The 13,373-nt window shown below is 39.3% G+C and overlaps 1 protein-coding gene across 1 annotated transcript; it reads right to left on the bottom strand.

Annotated features, from left to right (window-relative positions):
• Positions 1-810: 810 nt before the first annotated feature.
• Positions 811-12,242, bottom strand: LOC120881788 (circadian clock protein PASD1-like). The gene is made up of 3 exons (XM_040265438.1): positions 12,160-12,242; positions 9,900-9,989; positions 811-1,044 (listed from the first exon to the last, which is right to left on the bottom strand). Exons 1-3 carry the CDS (start codon positions 12,229-12,231, stop codon positions 922-924), a joined length of 285 nt encoding a protein of 94 aa, XP_040121372.1. The 5' UTR covers positions 12,232-12,242; the 3' UTR covers positions 811-921.
• Positions 12,243-13,373: the final 1,131 nt, after the last annotated feature.

The raw sequence follows: 13,373 nt of genomic DNA, 5'->3' as shown, positions 1-13,373 counted from the left end.
CATGTTACCATATGACCTCACCTTGTAAATTTTGCTATAACTTTTTAAAGTCTAATTAATGTTTGTGGTCCACCAAAACCTGTGATCACAGGGGTAGCAGAGAGGGTGCCAACAATAGAAGGGCATTTATATTACCAATGAAGGGCTGTATAACTCATGAATTTTATATAAATAAAATTAAAAACTCTATTGATTACCATTAGAAACATCTTTCAGAGTCAGGATGACTTTAACATATTCATAAGCAGAGGTGTTATTGGATTCAGCATCTCCTCTTTTGAAATGGCAGCAAAACTCAATATGTTTTCCCACTTAAAAAAAAAAAACAAAAACAGACACAAAACAATTTTACATTTATATTTAACTATATTCTGAAGGATTATTTCTATGACTATTGTCTTATTTAGACTAGATTTTTAAAATATTATTTTCTTTTCATGAATATTAGCACTTGCATAGCTATCTATGTTGTATCTATAGAGTGGTTCAGTTCAGTTCAGTCGCTCAGTTGTGTCTGATTCTTTGCGACCCCAGGGACTGCAGCACCCCAGGCCTCCCTGTCCATCACCAACTCATGGACTTTACTCAGACTCATGTCCATTGAGTTGGTGATGCCATCCAACCATCTCATCCTCTGTGGTCCCCTTCTCGTCCTGCCTTCAAACTTTCCTCTACCCCTATAGAGTGGAGTATCACCTAAAACATAATTTACATAATACTAATGCAATCATACAAAAGCTGAAAAACTCAAGGTTCAGGATAAAGAACAAGATTTAATAGTGGGGAAAGTTTAATATTAGAAATAAAATTTATGAAACTATAGTAAGTTAAATTAACATATGATCGGCAGCTATATTGGCTCTAATGTCTTTATTATTCCTTTAAGTGATTGTTATCTGTCTCTTAAAATCTAAGCATTTACTATTTGAAAAAAAAATCTGTACCTGAATGTGAAACAGGAATCCTGAAAGCCATCTTTGAAAATATTTCACTTTTCTCGTCATCAGGCAGAAGGCTTAAGAAGCTTTTACCCACGATGTCATTCTCAAGAGGGAAAGAGGGAATCAATTGTGTTAAATGCATTACTGGCATTTAATTTCTCTATCTCCTTACCTCCATTAAGCTTATCACCTCCCCCACCTCAGCCATCTTATAGTCAGACCTGTTAAACTTTAAAGTCTCAATTCACATTGACCCATTCTATGACCATCACCTCCTACCTTTCCAGTGTGTTCATGCAAGTATTTATTTATTTGGTTGTGCTGGGTCTTAATTGTGGTATGTGGGATCTTTGATCTACCTTCCATCATGACAGGCCCCCTGCATTGGGAGCTCGAAGTCTTAGCCAGTGAACCACCAGGAAAGTCCCTCAAAAGTATTTTAAATAACATCAACTCCCTGACATTCTCTTCCTGTCTTTTTGTATACCACTTATCACTACCTGACATCATAGTCACATGTATAAAATATACAATATAAAATTAAAAATGGATAGGGTCCCTCAATAAAATATAACTTGCATTAAAAGAGAAACCTTGACTCTTATTTGCTGCTACATCCTCAACACCTAAAACATAGTCTGGCATGAGTGAGCACCAATAAATATTAGTTGGATGAATGAATAATGCTGTACCATGTAGTTGAAATGTGGTGACATGAATTAACTGAATATCAGACATTAAGTAAAGAGTTTTTAATCTGATAGAAACAAAATAATAAGCAAAGTACTCTTTGTAGTTTAATTATGGCTTTGGGGGATGAACTACAAATTAAAAAGATTTTAACTGATTAATATTATTAATCTACAGTCAAAATTCAGAAATATATTTTTATGGTCCATTTGTAGAAGCCAGCCTGCGAATTGGCCAATGCTCAAATTAGCAGATGGATCCTGTCTCAATCAAGAAAAATCTTGGCTGAATTCAGGGCAGAAATATAACCCTAGTTTAGCAAAGAAAACATGAATTAATAGGCAATAGGTTTTGACAATGAAAGCCACATAGTAAGAAACTGACTTCTCAAAAGAATAGGATATTTTTCTTTCAACTTAAATTTTTCAATGAAAATACTTTATTGATTTAGTTATAAAATACACTTTAGGTACCAAACCAAGTTACCTCTGATCAGTAGAGACCACTCATTCATTCCTTCACCTAACACCTGATTAATAGCTGCTCCATGCCAGAACATTGTACTAGGTACATTCAAACAAACTAGCTCACCTAATCAGATTCCCTGTGAGAGGAAGAACTCTCCTCTATTGAATTCATGAGGAAATGGAGGCTTGTCCAATTATGGAATGGAAAGAAGTTCAGAGATGAGATTCACACCCAGCTCTACCCAACTACAAATTCATTGTTCCTTCCACTACACCACAGCTACCTTGAGTCCAATTGGCTGATTTGCTACTGGGCCGGCTTCTGAATTTTGGATATTTTACATGAAGTAACTCATTATTATTATTATTATTTTGCTGAAACCTATGATAGTTTAAAAAGATGAACCTGACATGACTATTCTAAATTTCAATGAACACAGAGTTCAGTAGGGAAGATGACACATGCACAATTACGATGCAAAGTATAAAATAATAAGTTGAGATCATTTCAGCCCCTGAAATAATAAATAATACAATAATACTCCAACAAGAGGTACAAAGCACCAAGTCTCACCAGTTTTTTCACTGGTAGAAGAAAGTATAGCATTGTCACCTAAAAGAATTCAAAGTTGATAGGGTCCACATGGGGTCTCACTCACCTGGGTGCCTCTGGAATTCAGCAGCATGTCTCTTTGGTATGCTGCTGCCCTGCCATCCTCAGGGGGCAAAGGTGGGAGGTGGAGGGAAATACATTACAAAAAACAAACAGCAGGGGTACACCAGCAACTGACACTTGGGGCATACACCCAACAACCTCACAGAACACATGCTTCCTCTCCAAACAATCATAACGCCTTGCAGAGCAAAGGAAATCCCTGTCTTCCAATATGTGGATGATCTTCTCCTTTATAGTCTTTGGCTTACACACTCTCAACATCACACTATACAACTCCTTAATTTTCTAGCTGATAGAGGCTATCCAGTATCTCCCACCAAGGTTCAGCTTTGTCTTCCTAGAGTCACCTATCTCGGAGTCCTTTTAACAGCAACAAAAAGATACATTACTACCAATAGAAAGTCCCTTATATCTACCCTACCACTCCCTATATCAAGTGTTATAAAATATTTTAGTGCTCAGTCTGGTTTTTGCATTTTTGTATTGTTATCTTGTTTTATAGGTTGTCAGCCCCTCCCCTAATTTCCCCTTCCTCTCTGCCATCTTATCCTGAACTAACGCCCAGAACAGGTGGAAACAGGATGACACCACTTAAAGGCAGGGAAGAGCCAAAGTAGAGATTTGGTTTCAGCTTTCAGGTGCTAACTACCTACTGTGCAGGGCATGATGCATAACATTGTCTGCTTGTACCCCTTGTTCTCGATGTACAGGATCTTTGCACACATGTCTGAATCATCGAGGGATTTCCTCTGCTCTGCAGGGTGCTATGTATCATTTGGGGAGGAAGCATGTGATCTGTGAGGTTGTTGGGTATACACCCCAAGTGTCAGTTGCTGGTGTACTCCTGCTGTTTGCTTTTGGTAATGCTGTATTTCCCCTCAGCTCCCACCTGTGGCCCCCTGAGGGTGGCAGGGCAGCAGCATACCAAAGAGACATGCTGCTGAATTCCAGAGGCGCTCAGGTGTGTGAGACCCCTTGTGGACCTATCAAAAGTGAGCAGTTTATTTTATCATGCACATTCTCTTGGATGGAAATAGCAGCCATAAGTTACTTATTAATTAACTACATTCTTTAAGGAAGGTGACAGTGACAATGTATGCTTGAGCATGCTCAGTCATTAAGCTGTGTCCAACTCTTGGCAACCCCATGGATTGCCGCACATGAGTCCTCTGTCCTCCACTGTCTCCTGAAGCTTGCTCAAACTCATGTCCATTGAGTTGGTGATGCCATCCAACCATCTCATCCTCTGTCGTCCCCTTCTCCCTTTGCCTTCAATCTTTCAGCATTAGGGTCTTTTCTGATGAGTCAGTTCTTTGCATCAATCAGGTGGCCAAAGGAGTGGAGCTTCAGCTTCAGCATCAGTTCCTCCAATGAATATCAGGGTTGATTTCCTTCAGGATTGACTGGTTTGATCTCCTTGCTTTCCAAGGGACTCTCAAGAGTCTTCTCTAGCACTACAGTTTGAAAGTGTCAATTCTTTGGTACTCAGCCTTCTTTATGATCCAACTCTCATATCCATACATGACTACTGGAAAATCCATAGGTTTGACTAAATGGACTTTTGTCAGCAAAGTGATATCTCTGCTTTTGAATATGCTGACAGGGTGGGCATGGTTTCCCAAGTGGCACTAGTGGTGAAGAACTCACCTGCTAATGCAGGAGACAAGGGTTCAGTCCCTGGCTTAGGAAGATCCCCTGGAAAAGGGGTTGACGGAGTCAACCCACTCCCGTATTCTTGCCTGGGAAATCCCATAGACAGAGGAGCCTGGCGGGCTACAGTCCATGGGGTTGCAAAGAGTCTGACATGACTGAAGCGACTGAGCAAAGCAAAAAAAAGTTTGTCATAGCTTTTCTTCCAAGGAGCAAGCACCTTTTAATTTCATGGCTGCAGTCACCATCTGCAGTGATTCTGGAGCTCAAGAAAATGAAATCGGGCACTGTATTCAATTTTTCCCCATCTATTTGCCATGAAGTGATGGGACCAGAGGCCATGATCTTCGTTTGTTGAATGTTGAGTTTCAAGCCGGTTTTTTCACTCTCCTCTTTCACCTTCATCAAGAGGCTCTTTAGTTCCTCTTTGCTTTCTGCCTAATCTAGGGTGGCTTCATCTGCATATCTGAGGTTATTGATATTTCTCCTGTCAATCTTGATTCCAGCTTGTGCTTCATCCAGCCTGTCGTTTCGCATGGTGTACTCTGCACAGAAGTTAAACAAGCAGGGTAACAATATACAGCTTTAATGCATTCCTTTCCCAATTTGAAACCAATCTTTTTTTCCATGTCTGGTTCTAACTGTTGCTTCTTGACCTGTATACAGGTTTCTCAAGAAGCAGATAAGGCAGTCTGGTATTGCCATCTCTTTAAGAATTTTCCACAGTTTGTTGTGATCCACACAGTCAAAGGCTTCATCCACATAGTCAATGAAGCAGAAATAGATGTTTTTCTGGAATTCCCTTGCTTTTTCTATGATTCAACAGGTGGTGTCAATTTGATCTATGGTTCCTTTGCTTTTTCTAAATCCAGCTTGAACATCTGGAAGTTCTTGGTTCACGTACTGCTGAAACATAACTTGGAGGATTTTGAGCATTACCTTAGTAGTTGGAACATTCTTTGGCATTGCCCTCCTTTGGGATTGGAATGAAAACTGACCTTTTCCAGTCCTGTGGCCATTGCAGTTTTCCAAATTTACTGGCATATTGAGTACAGCACTTTAACAACATCATCTTTTAGGATTTGAAATAGCTTAGTTGGAATTCCATCATCTCCACTAGCTTTGTTCATAGTGATGCTTCCTAAGGCCCACTTAACTTTACACTCTAGGATGTCTGGCTGTAGGTGAGTGATCACACCATCATGGTTATCTGGGTCATTAAGACCATTTTTTGTATAGTTCTTCTGTGTATTCTTGCCACCTCTTCTTAAAATCTTCTGCTTCTGTAAGGTCCATACCATTTCTATCCTTTATTGTGTCCATCTTTGCATGAAATGTTCCCTTGGTATCTCTAATTTTCTTGAAGAGATCTCTAGTCTTTCCCATTCTATTGTTTTCCTCTATTTCTTTGCATTGTTCACTTAAGAAGGCTTTCTTATCTCTCCTTGCTATTCTTTGGAACTCTGCATTCAGACAGGTATATCTTTTCTTTTCTCCTTTGTCTTTCACTTCTATTCTTTTCTCAGCTATAAGCCTCCTCAGACAACCATTTTTGCCTTTTCACATTTCTTTTTCTTGGGGATGGTTTTGATCACTGGCTCCTATATAAGGTTACGAACCTCCATCCATAGTTCTTCTGGCACTCTATCAGATCTAATCCCTTAAATTTATTTGTCACTTCCACTGTATAATCATAAGGTATTTGATTTAGGTCACACCTGAATGGTCTGGTGGTTTTCCCTACTTTCTTCAATTTAAGTCTGAATTTTGCAATAAGTTCATGATCTGAGCCACAGTCAGCTCCATATCTTGTTTTTGCTGATTGTATAGAGCTTCTCCATTTTTGGCTGCAAAGAATATAATCAATCCCATTTTAGTATTGACCATCTGGCAATGTCCATGTGTAGAATTGTCTCTTGTGCTAGAGTGGTATCTTTTGTAAAGTTCTTCTCTGTATTCTTGACACCTCTTCTTAATCTCTTCTGCTTCTGTTAGGTCCTTGCCATTTCTGTCCTACCCTCATAGTCTATTCTTAATACAAGAGCCAGAGTGATTCTGATAAAAGTTAGATTCAGATAATTTCCTGCATCGGCTCCAAATGGCTTCCTCCCATCTCTGAGGAAAAGGCAAAGTCACTACAATGGCCCTAAACCAGGTGACCTCTGTTACTGCTCTGACCTCATCACCTCCTACAACTTTTCTTCTTGCTCACAGCACTCCAGTCCCAGTGGCCTCTTTATGATAGCTTTTCATACCAAGTATACTCCTGCCTTAGTGTCTTTTCACTTGCATTTGCTTCTGTTTGGAACACACTTTCTGCGTGACTCACATACTCATCCTGTTCTAGTACCTGTCTAAACATCACCTGATCACACAGGCCTTTGCTAACCACACCATGCATAATATCCCACCTCCAGTCACTCTCTGGGTAATATTGTCCCCTACTGACAGATGAGAAATGAAAGGTCATGTAGTTAGCGACTGAGAGTTAAATTTTAATCTCTAGATTATTTGACTCCAAAGACCAAGTTCTTTCCACCTCACCATCCTATCGGCTTGGAATTGCCCAATAGACAGACGTTCAGTTCAGATGCTCAGTTGTGTCTGACTCTGTGACCTCGTGGACTGCAACACGCCAGGCTTCCCTGTCCATCACCAACTCTTGGAGCTTGCTCAAACTCATGTCCATCCAGTCAGTGATGCCATCCAATCATCTCATCCTCTTTCACCCCTTCTCCTCCTGCCTTCAATCTTTCCCAGCATTAGGGTCTTTTCCAATGTGTCAGCTCTTTGCATCAGGTGGCCGAAGTATTAGAGCTTCAGCTCCAGCATCAGTCATTCCAATGAATACTCAGGACTGATTTCCTTTAGGATTGACTGGTTTGATCTCTTGCAGTCCAAGGGACTCTCAAGTGTTTTCTCCAAAACCACATTTCAAAAGCATCAATTCCCCAGCACTCAGCTTTCTTTATGGTTCAACTCTCACATCCATACATGACTACTGGAAAAACCACAGCTTTGATTAGACGGACCTTTGATTTTTAATGAAATTTTAGATTCCTGGAGCTGGGCAGACGCTCCAGAAATGGTTTTGTCTCCATATTTTTATGAGATGGGTAATTTATAAAATGAAATTTTAAATCAAAGCTTGGTAAAAAATCACATGCTGTTAAAAACTAAGAGTTAGGATTTAAACACAAGTGTGAAACTGTGTCCCAGGTATGGTCCTTTTCAACCCTGTTTTAAAATAATATGGGCTTCCTTTGTGGCTCAGCTGGTAAAGAATCCTCCTGCAAGGCAGGAGATCTGGGTTTGATCCCTGGGTTGGGAAGATCCCCTGGAGAAGGGGAAGGCTACCCACTCTAGTATTCTGGCCTAGAAAATTCCATGGACTATATAGTCCATGGGGTCACAAAGAGTCGGACATGACTGAGTGACTTTCACTTTCACTGCAAAGAATATATAAATTCATTTCCACTTAATATTTATGTACAGAGTAATACTTATAGCTTTACTTCCCTGGTGGCTCAGGCGGTAAACATCTGTCTACAATGAGGGAGACCCAGGTTAGATCCCTGGGTTCGGAAGATCCCCTGGAGAAGGAAATGGCAACCCACTCCAGTACCCTTGCCTGGAAAATCCCATGGACGGAGGAGCTTGGTAGGCTGCAGTCCATGGGGTCGCTACAAGTCAGACACGACTGAGCGACTTCACTTCACTTCTGTACTTTAAGTACACCAAATTCAGATTACCACATACCTGGTTTAAGATGAGCAGTTCAAACCCATGTCCCAGACACCTCTACCTTAGGGTGACTCTTTGCATGTGTGTTTGTTACCTCAAATGTTGAATGGTGAAAGAGTCTCTTAAGAGTGAAAGCTCTGAACCAAAATGAATAAAGAATCAAGGATAACAGTATAAAAATCCTCATAGGAAGATCCTCAGGAAAAGTCACTGGTCTCAGTCAATGGCCAATTTGCTTTAAGTAATATTAAATATTACAAGAATTTGGGTAGTTTTCTGGTCTTCACTATAACAAACTTCAATGAATGATGTATTACATTCATATTCTTTCTTTTAATGTACATTTAATAAGACCATTCTCCTTCTATGATAAGATTCCTCTACAGTCCAAGGCAATGAATATCTCTAATGCTTTGCATGCTAAGTTGCTTCAGTTGTGTCCAACTCTTTGGAACCCCATGGAGAGCAGCCCACCAGGCTCCTCTGTCCACGGAATTCTCCAGGCAGGAATACTGGATTGGGTTGCCATCTCCTTCTCCAGGAATATCTCTAATATTTGCATTTTATTCAGCTGTTTTGGTATCTTATAAATATAAGCTGAATTTGGAAATGTAAATTGCTTTCTAAAAGAAAGGAAGAGAATGAAGAGTTTAAAAATGGATACAGGTATCTTTAAATAAAGAAAAAAAAAAAAGGAGAAAAGCTCTCTGAGTTTCCAAGTGGGCCATAGAACATGCTGGCTGGAACAGTATAACTAGTGGAATAAGCATGTAATCCTCTTTGAACTTAACTAAAGAATAATCTAACAAAAATCCTATTAATGTGTGTGGGTCAAACTTGAATGCTACAGATCTGTGGGTGAGGGTGTGTCAAGTTCTCCAGACAAATCTGTGGAGTGAGGAATGTGCAATGAATGCAACAATCCAGATATGATTAACACAATCAGTCAAGTGACAGAGATTTGGGAGTGGTGGTGGTTGTGGATGTATGCTACACACCTCCTCTTCACACACAGTCATGCATGCAATATGAAGGTTTGCAGTCCTTTTGTGTTTAAGTGATATACGTGGTGGGTGTACAGCCTGAAGATCCAGAAAAAAATTTAGGAAATCATATTCTAAGTCAGTGGTGCTGAGAAGAGTGTAGAAAGCTCTCCTGAGAGGGATATAGTGACACCAAAAGACTCAGGAAGAACTGACTATTTTGAACATCTGATACTCTGACTATAACGCATGTGAATGTCTCTCCAGCAATATGTACAACATTGCTAAATTAGGCAATCATTTATTTTTTCCCCAAATTAGATCATGTCTTGTTCTTCAACATAAAGAAACAAAATGCAAATCAGACCTGGAAATGGATGTCATGAGCTCGCATGACCAAATCATGACATTCATTGTTTAATCAGTATGTGGTAGACTCAAATGTACAAAATCAGACACATCCATCTGGTTGAGGGCTGCCTGGCAAAGCAGTCACCTTGGGGACCATCATTTTCAAGAGCAGTTTACAAACCACACACCAGTGCACACCCAGTGTTTCATTACCTTATGTCACAGTTTGTTTTTTATAGCTTTAAAACTGAAACCAATGGAGAGGAAAATAAACCAGGTGCACATTTTGACAACATTAACACTGTCTTCTCTGATGAGTTGTATGCTGCTAAAAACAAATAATGAACCCCTATACAACAAAGCAAATGATCCTTTCCCAAAAACTGAGAGAACTTACAGGTAGATGACCAAGAAGTGAAGTGATGTGGTGGGCCACGGAAATTATTATTCCATCTGTGCTCACTATTATCATAAATCCATCCAATGACTAATGAAAATAGAATAATAATCTGGTTAAATAGTGGAACAGTAATAAAATGATAGCTTTATTTCTAAATGCATAAATAATTATAATCACACTGAAAGTGTATTGTGGTCCTTAAATATCAATAAAGCAAGCCCAGAATTAATTAAAATTCCATTATTCTGCTTCCTACACAGAATCTACTTAACCTTAAGCATGAGATGTTTATCAAATGATGTTTCACTTAGACAAACACATTTCAGTGTACACCCAATTAACACAAAAGTCTCCAACACAAGCTAGGAAGATTCATTTCCATGTGTTGGTTATTTCACACTTAATTCAAAATTAATTCCAAAAACAGTAAGAATATTTTAGAGGGCATTTTCATTTGTAGTTAGTTTAGTCATCTATTTATAAATATGACTATTGCCTTCACTTTCCTGCTATATAATGGAACAGATATCCAGACAAATGCCTCCTAGTAAAGAACACCTAAAATGATGGATGAAATATACAAAACAGGGAGAAGCTTATGGTAAAGTATGGGGAAAAATCTGATACAGAATGACTAGAACATGAGAAGTCAAAGGATATCGAAGCTTGCATATGCTTCAGAGCTTGGGAAGCATATGCTTGGGAGCATCTATGCTACATTGATGGCATAGAGCCAGGGGGACAGAAAACAAAGCTTGGACCCACACAAAGTGGGGGTTGAAATCAAAGACTCCCATATCAAGCCAGGAAAGGAACACTCTCAGCAGACAGAATAGAAAGCTCTTATCCAACGAAGAGTGCCAGGGAACTCATAACCTGCCTATCTTGCCTCAGCCTCAGCTCTGGCTAGAAAAGGAAAAGAAGAACTGGTCTCCTCTGGGAATTGCAAACAGAAGCCCACACTCACACTAACTACCTGTGTAGCCCTCAACACCCCAAGCCTATTATTTAGTTTCAAATGGTCCTGACTCCAAATATCTAGGAAAAATAAATTGAAATCACCTCTTGAGAATGATTTTAAAACCAAGGCTCAAAGAATGTAGATAAATTTCCAAATAACATAAGTTTGTCATAAATGATTAACAAATGCAGGAAAAACATGAAACATGAACAAGAGGCAGTGTAAAGAATAAAATGCAGAATGAGATTTAAAACTGCACATACAAGAAATATCAGAGACAGAATATAAAATAAGTACAATAAGTATGCTTAAAAGCAACTATACTGCAATAAAAATTAATAAAAATAAATATATATATACACCAAAAACATGCTTAATATGCTTAAATAAATCTTAAAAGGCTATTGAAAATATAATTAAGGAAGAGGAGACTCCTAACTGACTAGGCAGATATGAAAATTAATCAAATTGGCTAGAAATGATATCATCAAAATAAAAACTCAATATGTAGGTCAAATAGCAAGTTAGAGCATAGGTGGAAAGATAATTTCTGAAGTGGAAGACAAAGCTGAAGAAATGACTCAGATGCAACACAAGGAGACAAAGGAATGGAAGATAAGAGAAATGAAATGACACAGAGAGGGGCGGGAAAGTGCGCTAGACATTTTACACATGTTCACTTTACTCTCATAACCACTCTGTGAAACAGAGATATTGTACAGAGAAAGAAGTCAGAGCTGAGAGATGGCAATTCTCTCAAGGATGCATAACAAGTAAGTAATAAAGGCACAGTTCATATCCTTCTCTATCTGACTCAAAGGATCATGGTCATTCGGGCTTTAGTCTGTGGCCTTTGAACTCAGTAAAACCTACTAGTTCCTTTGGAAGTAGAAACCATAAACATCTCATGTCCTTGAGGGAAAAAAAAAAGGAATGAAAAGGCTTAATCTGTAGAATCTAACAACCTGTGTTGAATGAATCTACCAGATAATTAATTATCTTTCCACTAAACTATGCAACCACTTGTTCGTTTTTGTTGTCACTGGAGATCAGTGGGTTCAGTTGGCGTAAGAAACATCCAGGCAGCCTGCTAGACATGAAGGCTCCTGGCCCTACCAAGACAGAGATTCCAATTCAAATAGTTTAAGGTGGGTCTCAGGAATCTGTGTTTTTACCAAGTTCCCTAGGTAATTCTGAAGGTAGAGTCCCCTAGCCACACTTTGAAAAACAGTATTCTGTATCTTTTACTACATGCATTCTACATATAAAGCAATCAGAGAACAAACTCCCTCTTACTTGTAGTGTCTTCTGGATAAAATCATCATAGTTCTGAAATGATGGGGTCCAATTCAATGTTTCTATAGACATTTTTACAAGGAAGAAAGGATAAAAAATTGTCACATTAAAATGATTAGCTTATGGGTATTAGATTTTTCAAAGTTATAATTAATTTTATAGAAAAGACTCTCATGAGAAAATGCTGAGTGCTAATGAAGAATCTGAGGTAGATAATTAATTGCTTATAAGCTATCATCAACAAAGAAGTGTTTGGAATTGAAAAAGACCTTGAAGATCATCCATCTCAATTTCTACTGTATGCAGGACGATCTTTCTAACAACGTTATGATCTTCAACTCCCAGTTCTTTCCCTTTCTTGACTTCTATAAGTCATCTGAATTCTACCCAAACCCAATATTCACAATATACCAGATAAGGTACAGGCTGTTGAATGCTCCGGGTGTATTAAGACACTGAAAATGTCCTCAGTCCCTGGCTAAAATACAGAATTCCATGACTGTTTCATCAAATTAAGTTTTTAGCAAAGGCCCTCAACTAGAAAATCCTTAAGCTGTATCTTGTAAATCTCCAAAGCTGCAGACACTTTTCTGTCTCCCCTACCCCCTTCTCCATGCTTCAAGGTTTTCTGGTTTTCCCAATGAACAGTTTCAGCTCCTGAACTAACTCAGAGCGTCTGCTATCAACATCAACCCCACCTCACCTCCCCCAATCCCACCTGTTCCACTGACTTCACTAACCCGGGGACCTCACTAACACAGCCCTCCAATCTCCAGTTATTTGAATGTATGTCCATAAATGTCTGTTTCTTCTCTTCACAAAAATGGTGAGGAGACCCATAAAACTATAATGCCTATTCATAATGTTACATCCCTTGACAAAGACAAATATAACAGCAGCACTTGCTCTCTTGGTGGGCAGGAGTCTCAGATCCTTTTCTATGAGTAGATACGAAGGGGCCCAGGCATGAGCAGAAGAGCTCCTGAACCCTCACTTAAGAGGGCATGAGAAGAGGGTGTGTAACTACGTGGGAAGGAGGAATAATATAACACATAAACCATGCCGGTTGCACAACCACCTCACAATCAGTGTTCCTGACCCCTGTCCCAGCCTGGACACTGAATTCTGGTCGCAACTTCTCCAACTGAGAAAACAAACCATGCCCCTCTCCCATGGCTGATTTCTGAGGTCATTTCCCCACTGACTTTCAGGTC

Source organism: Oryx dammah, unplaced genomic scaffold (genome assembly GCF_014754425.2).
Source record: "Oryx dammah isolate SB20612 unplaced genomic scaffold, SCBI_Odam_1.1 HiC_scaffold_23, whole genome shotgun sequence".
Lineage (NCBI taxonomy): Eukaryota > Metazoa > Chordata > Mammalia > Artiodactyla > Bovidae > Oryx > Oryx dammah.
This window is presented reverse-complemented; position numbering and strand designations above follow the sequence as displayed.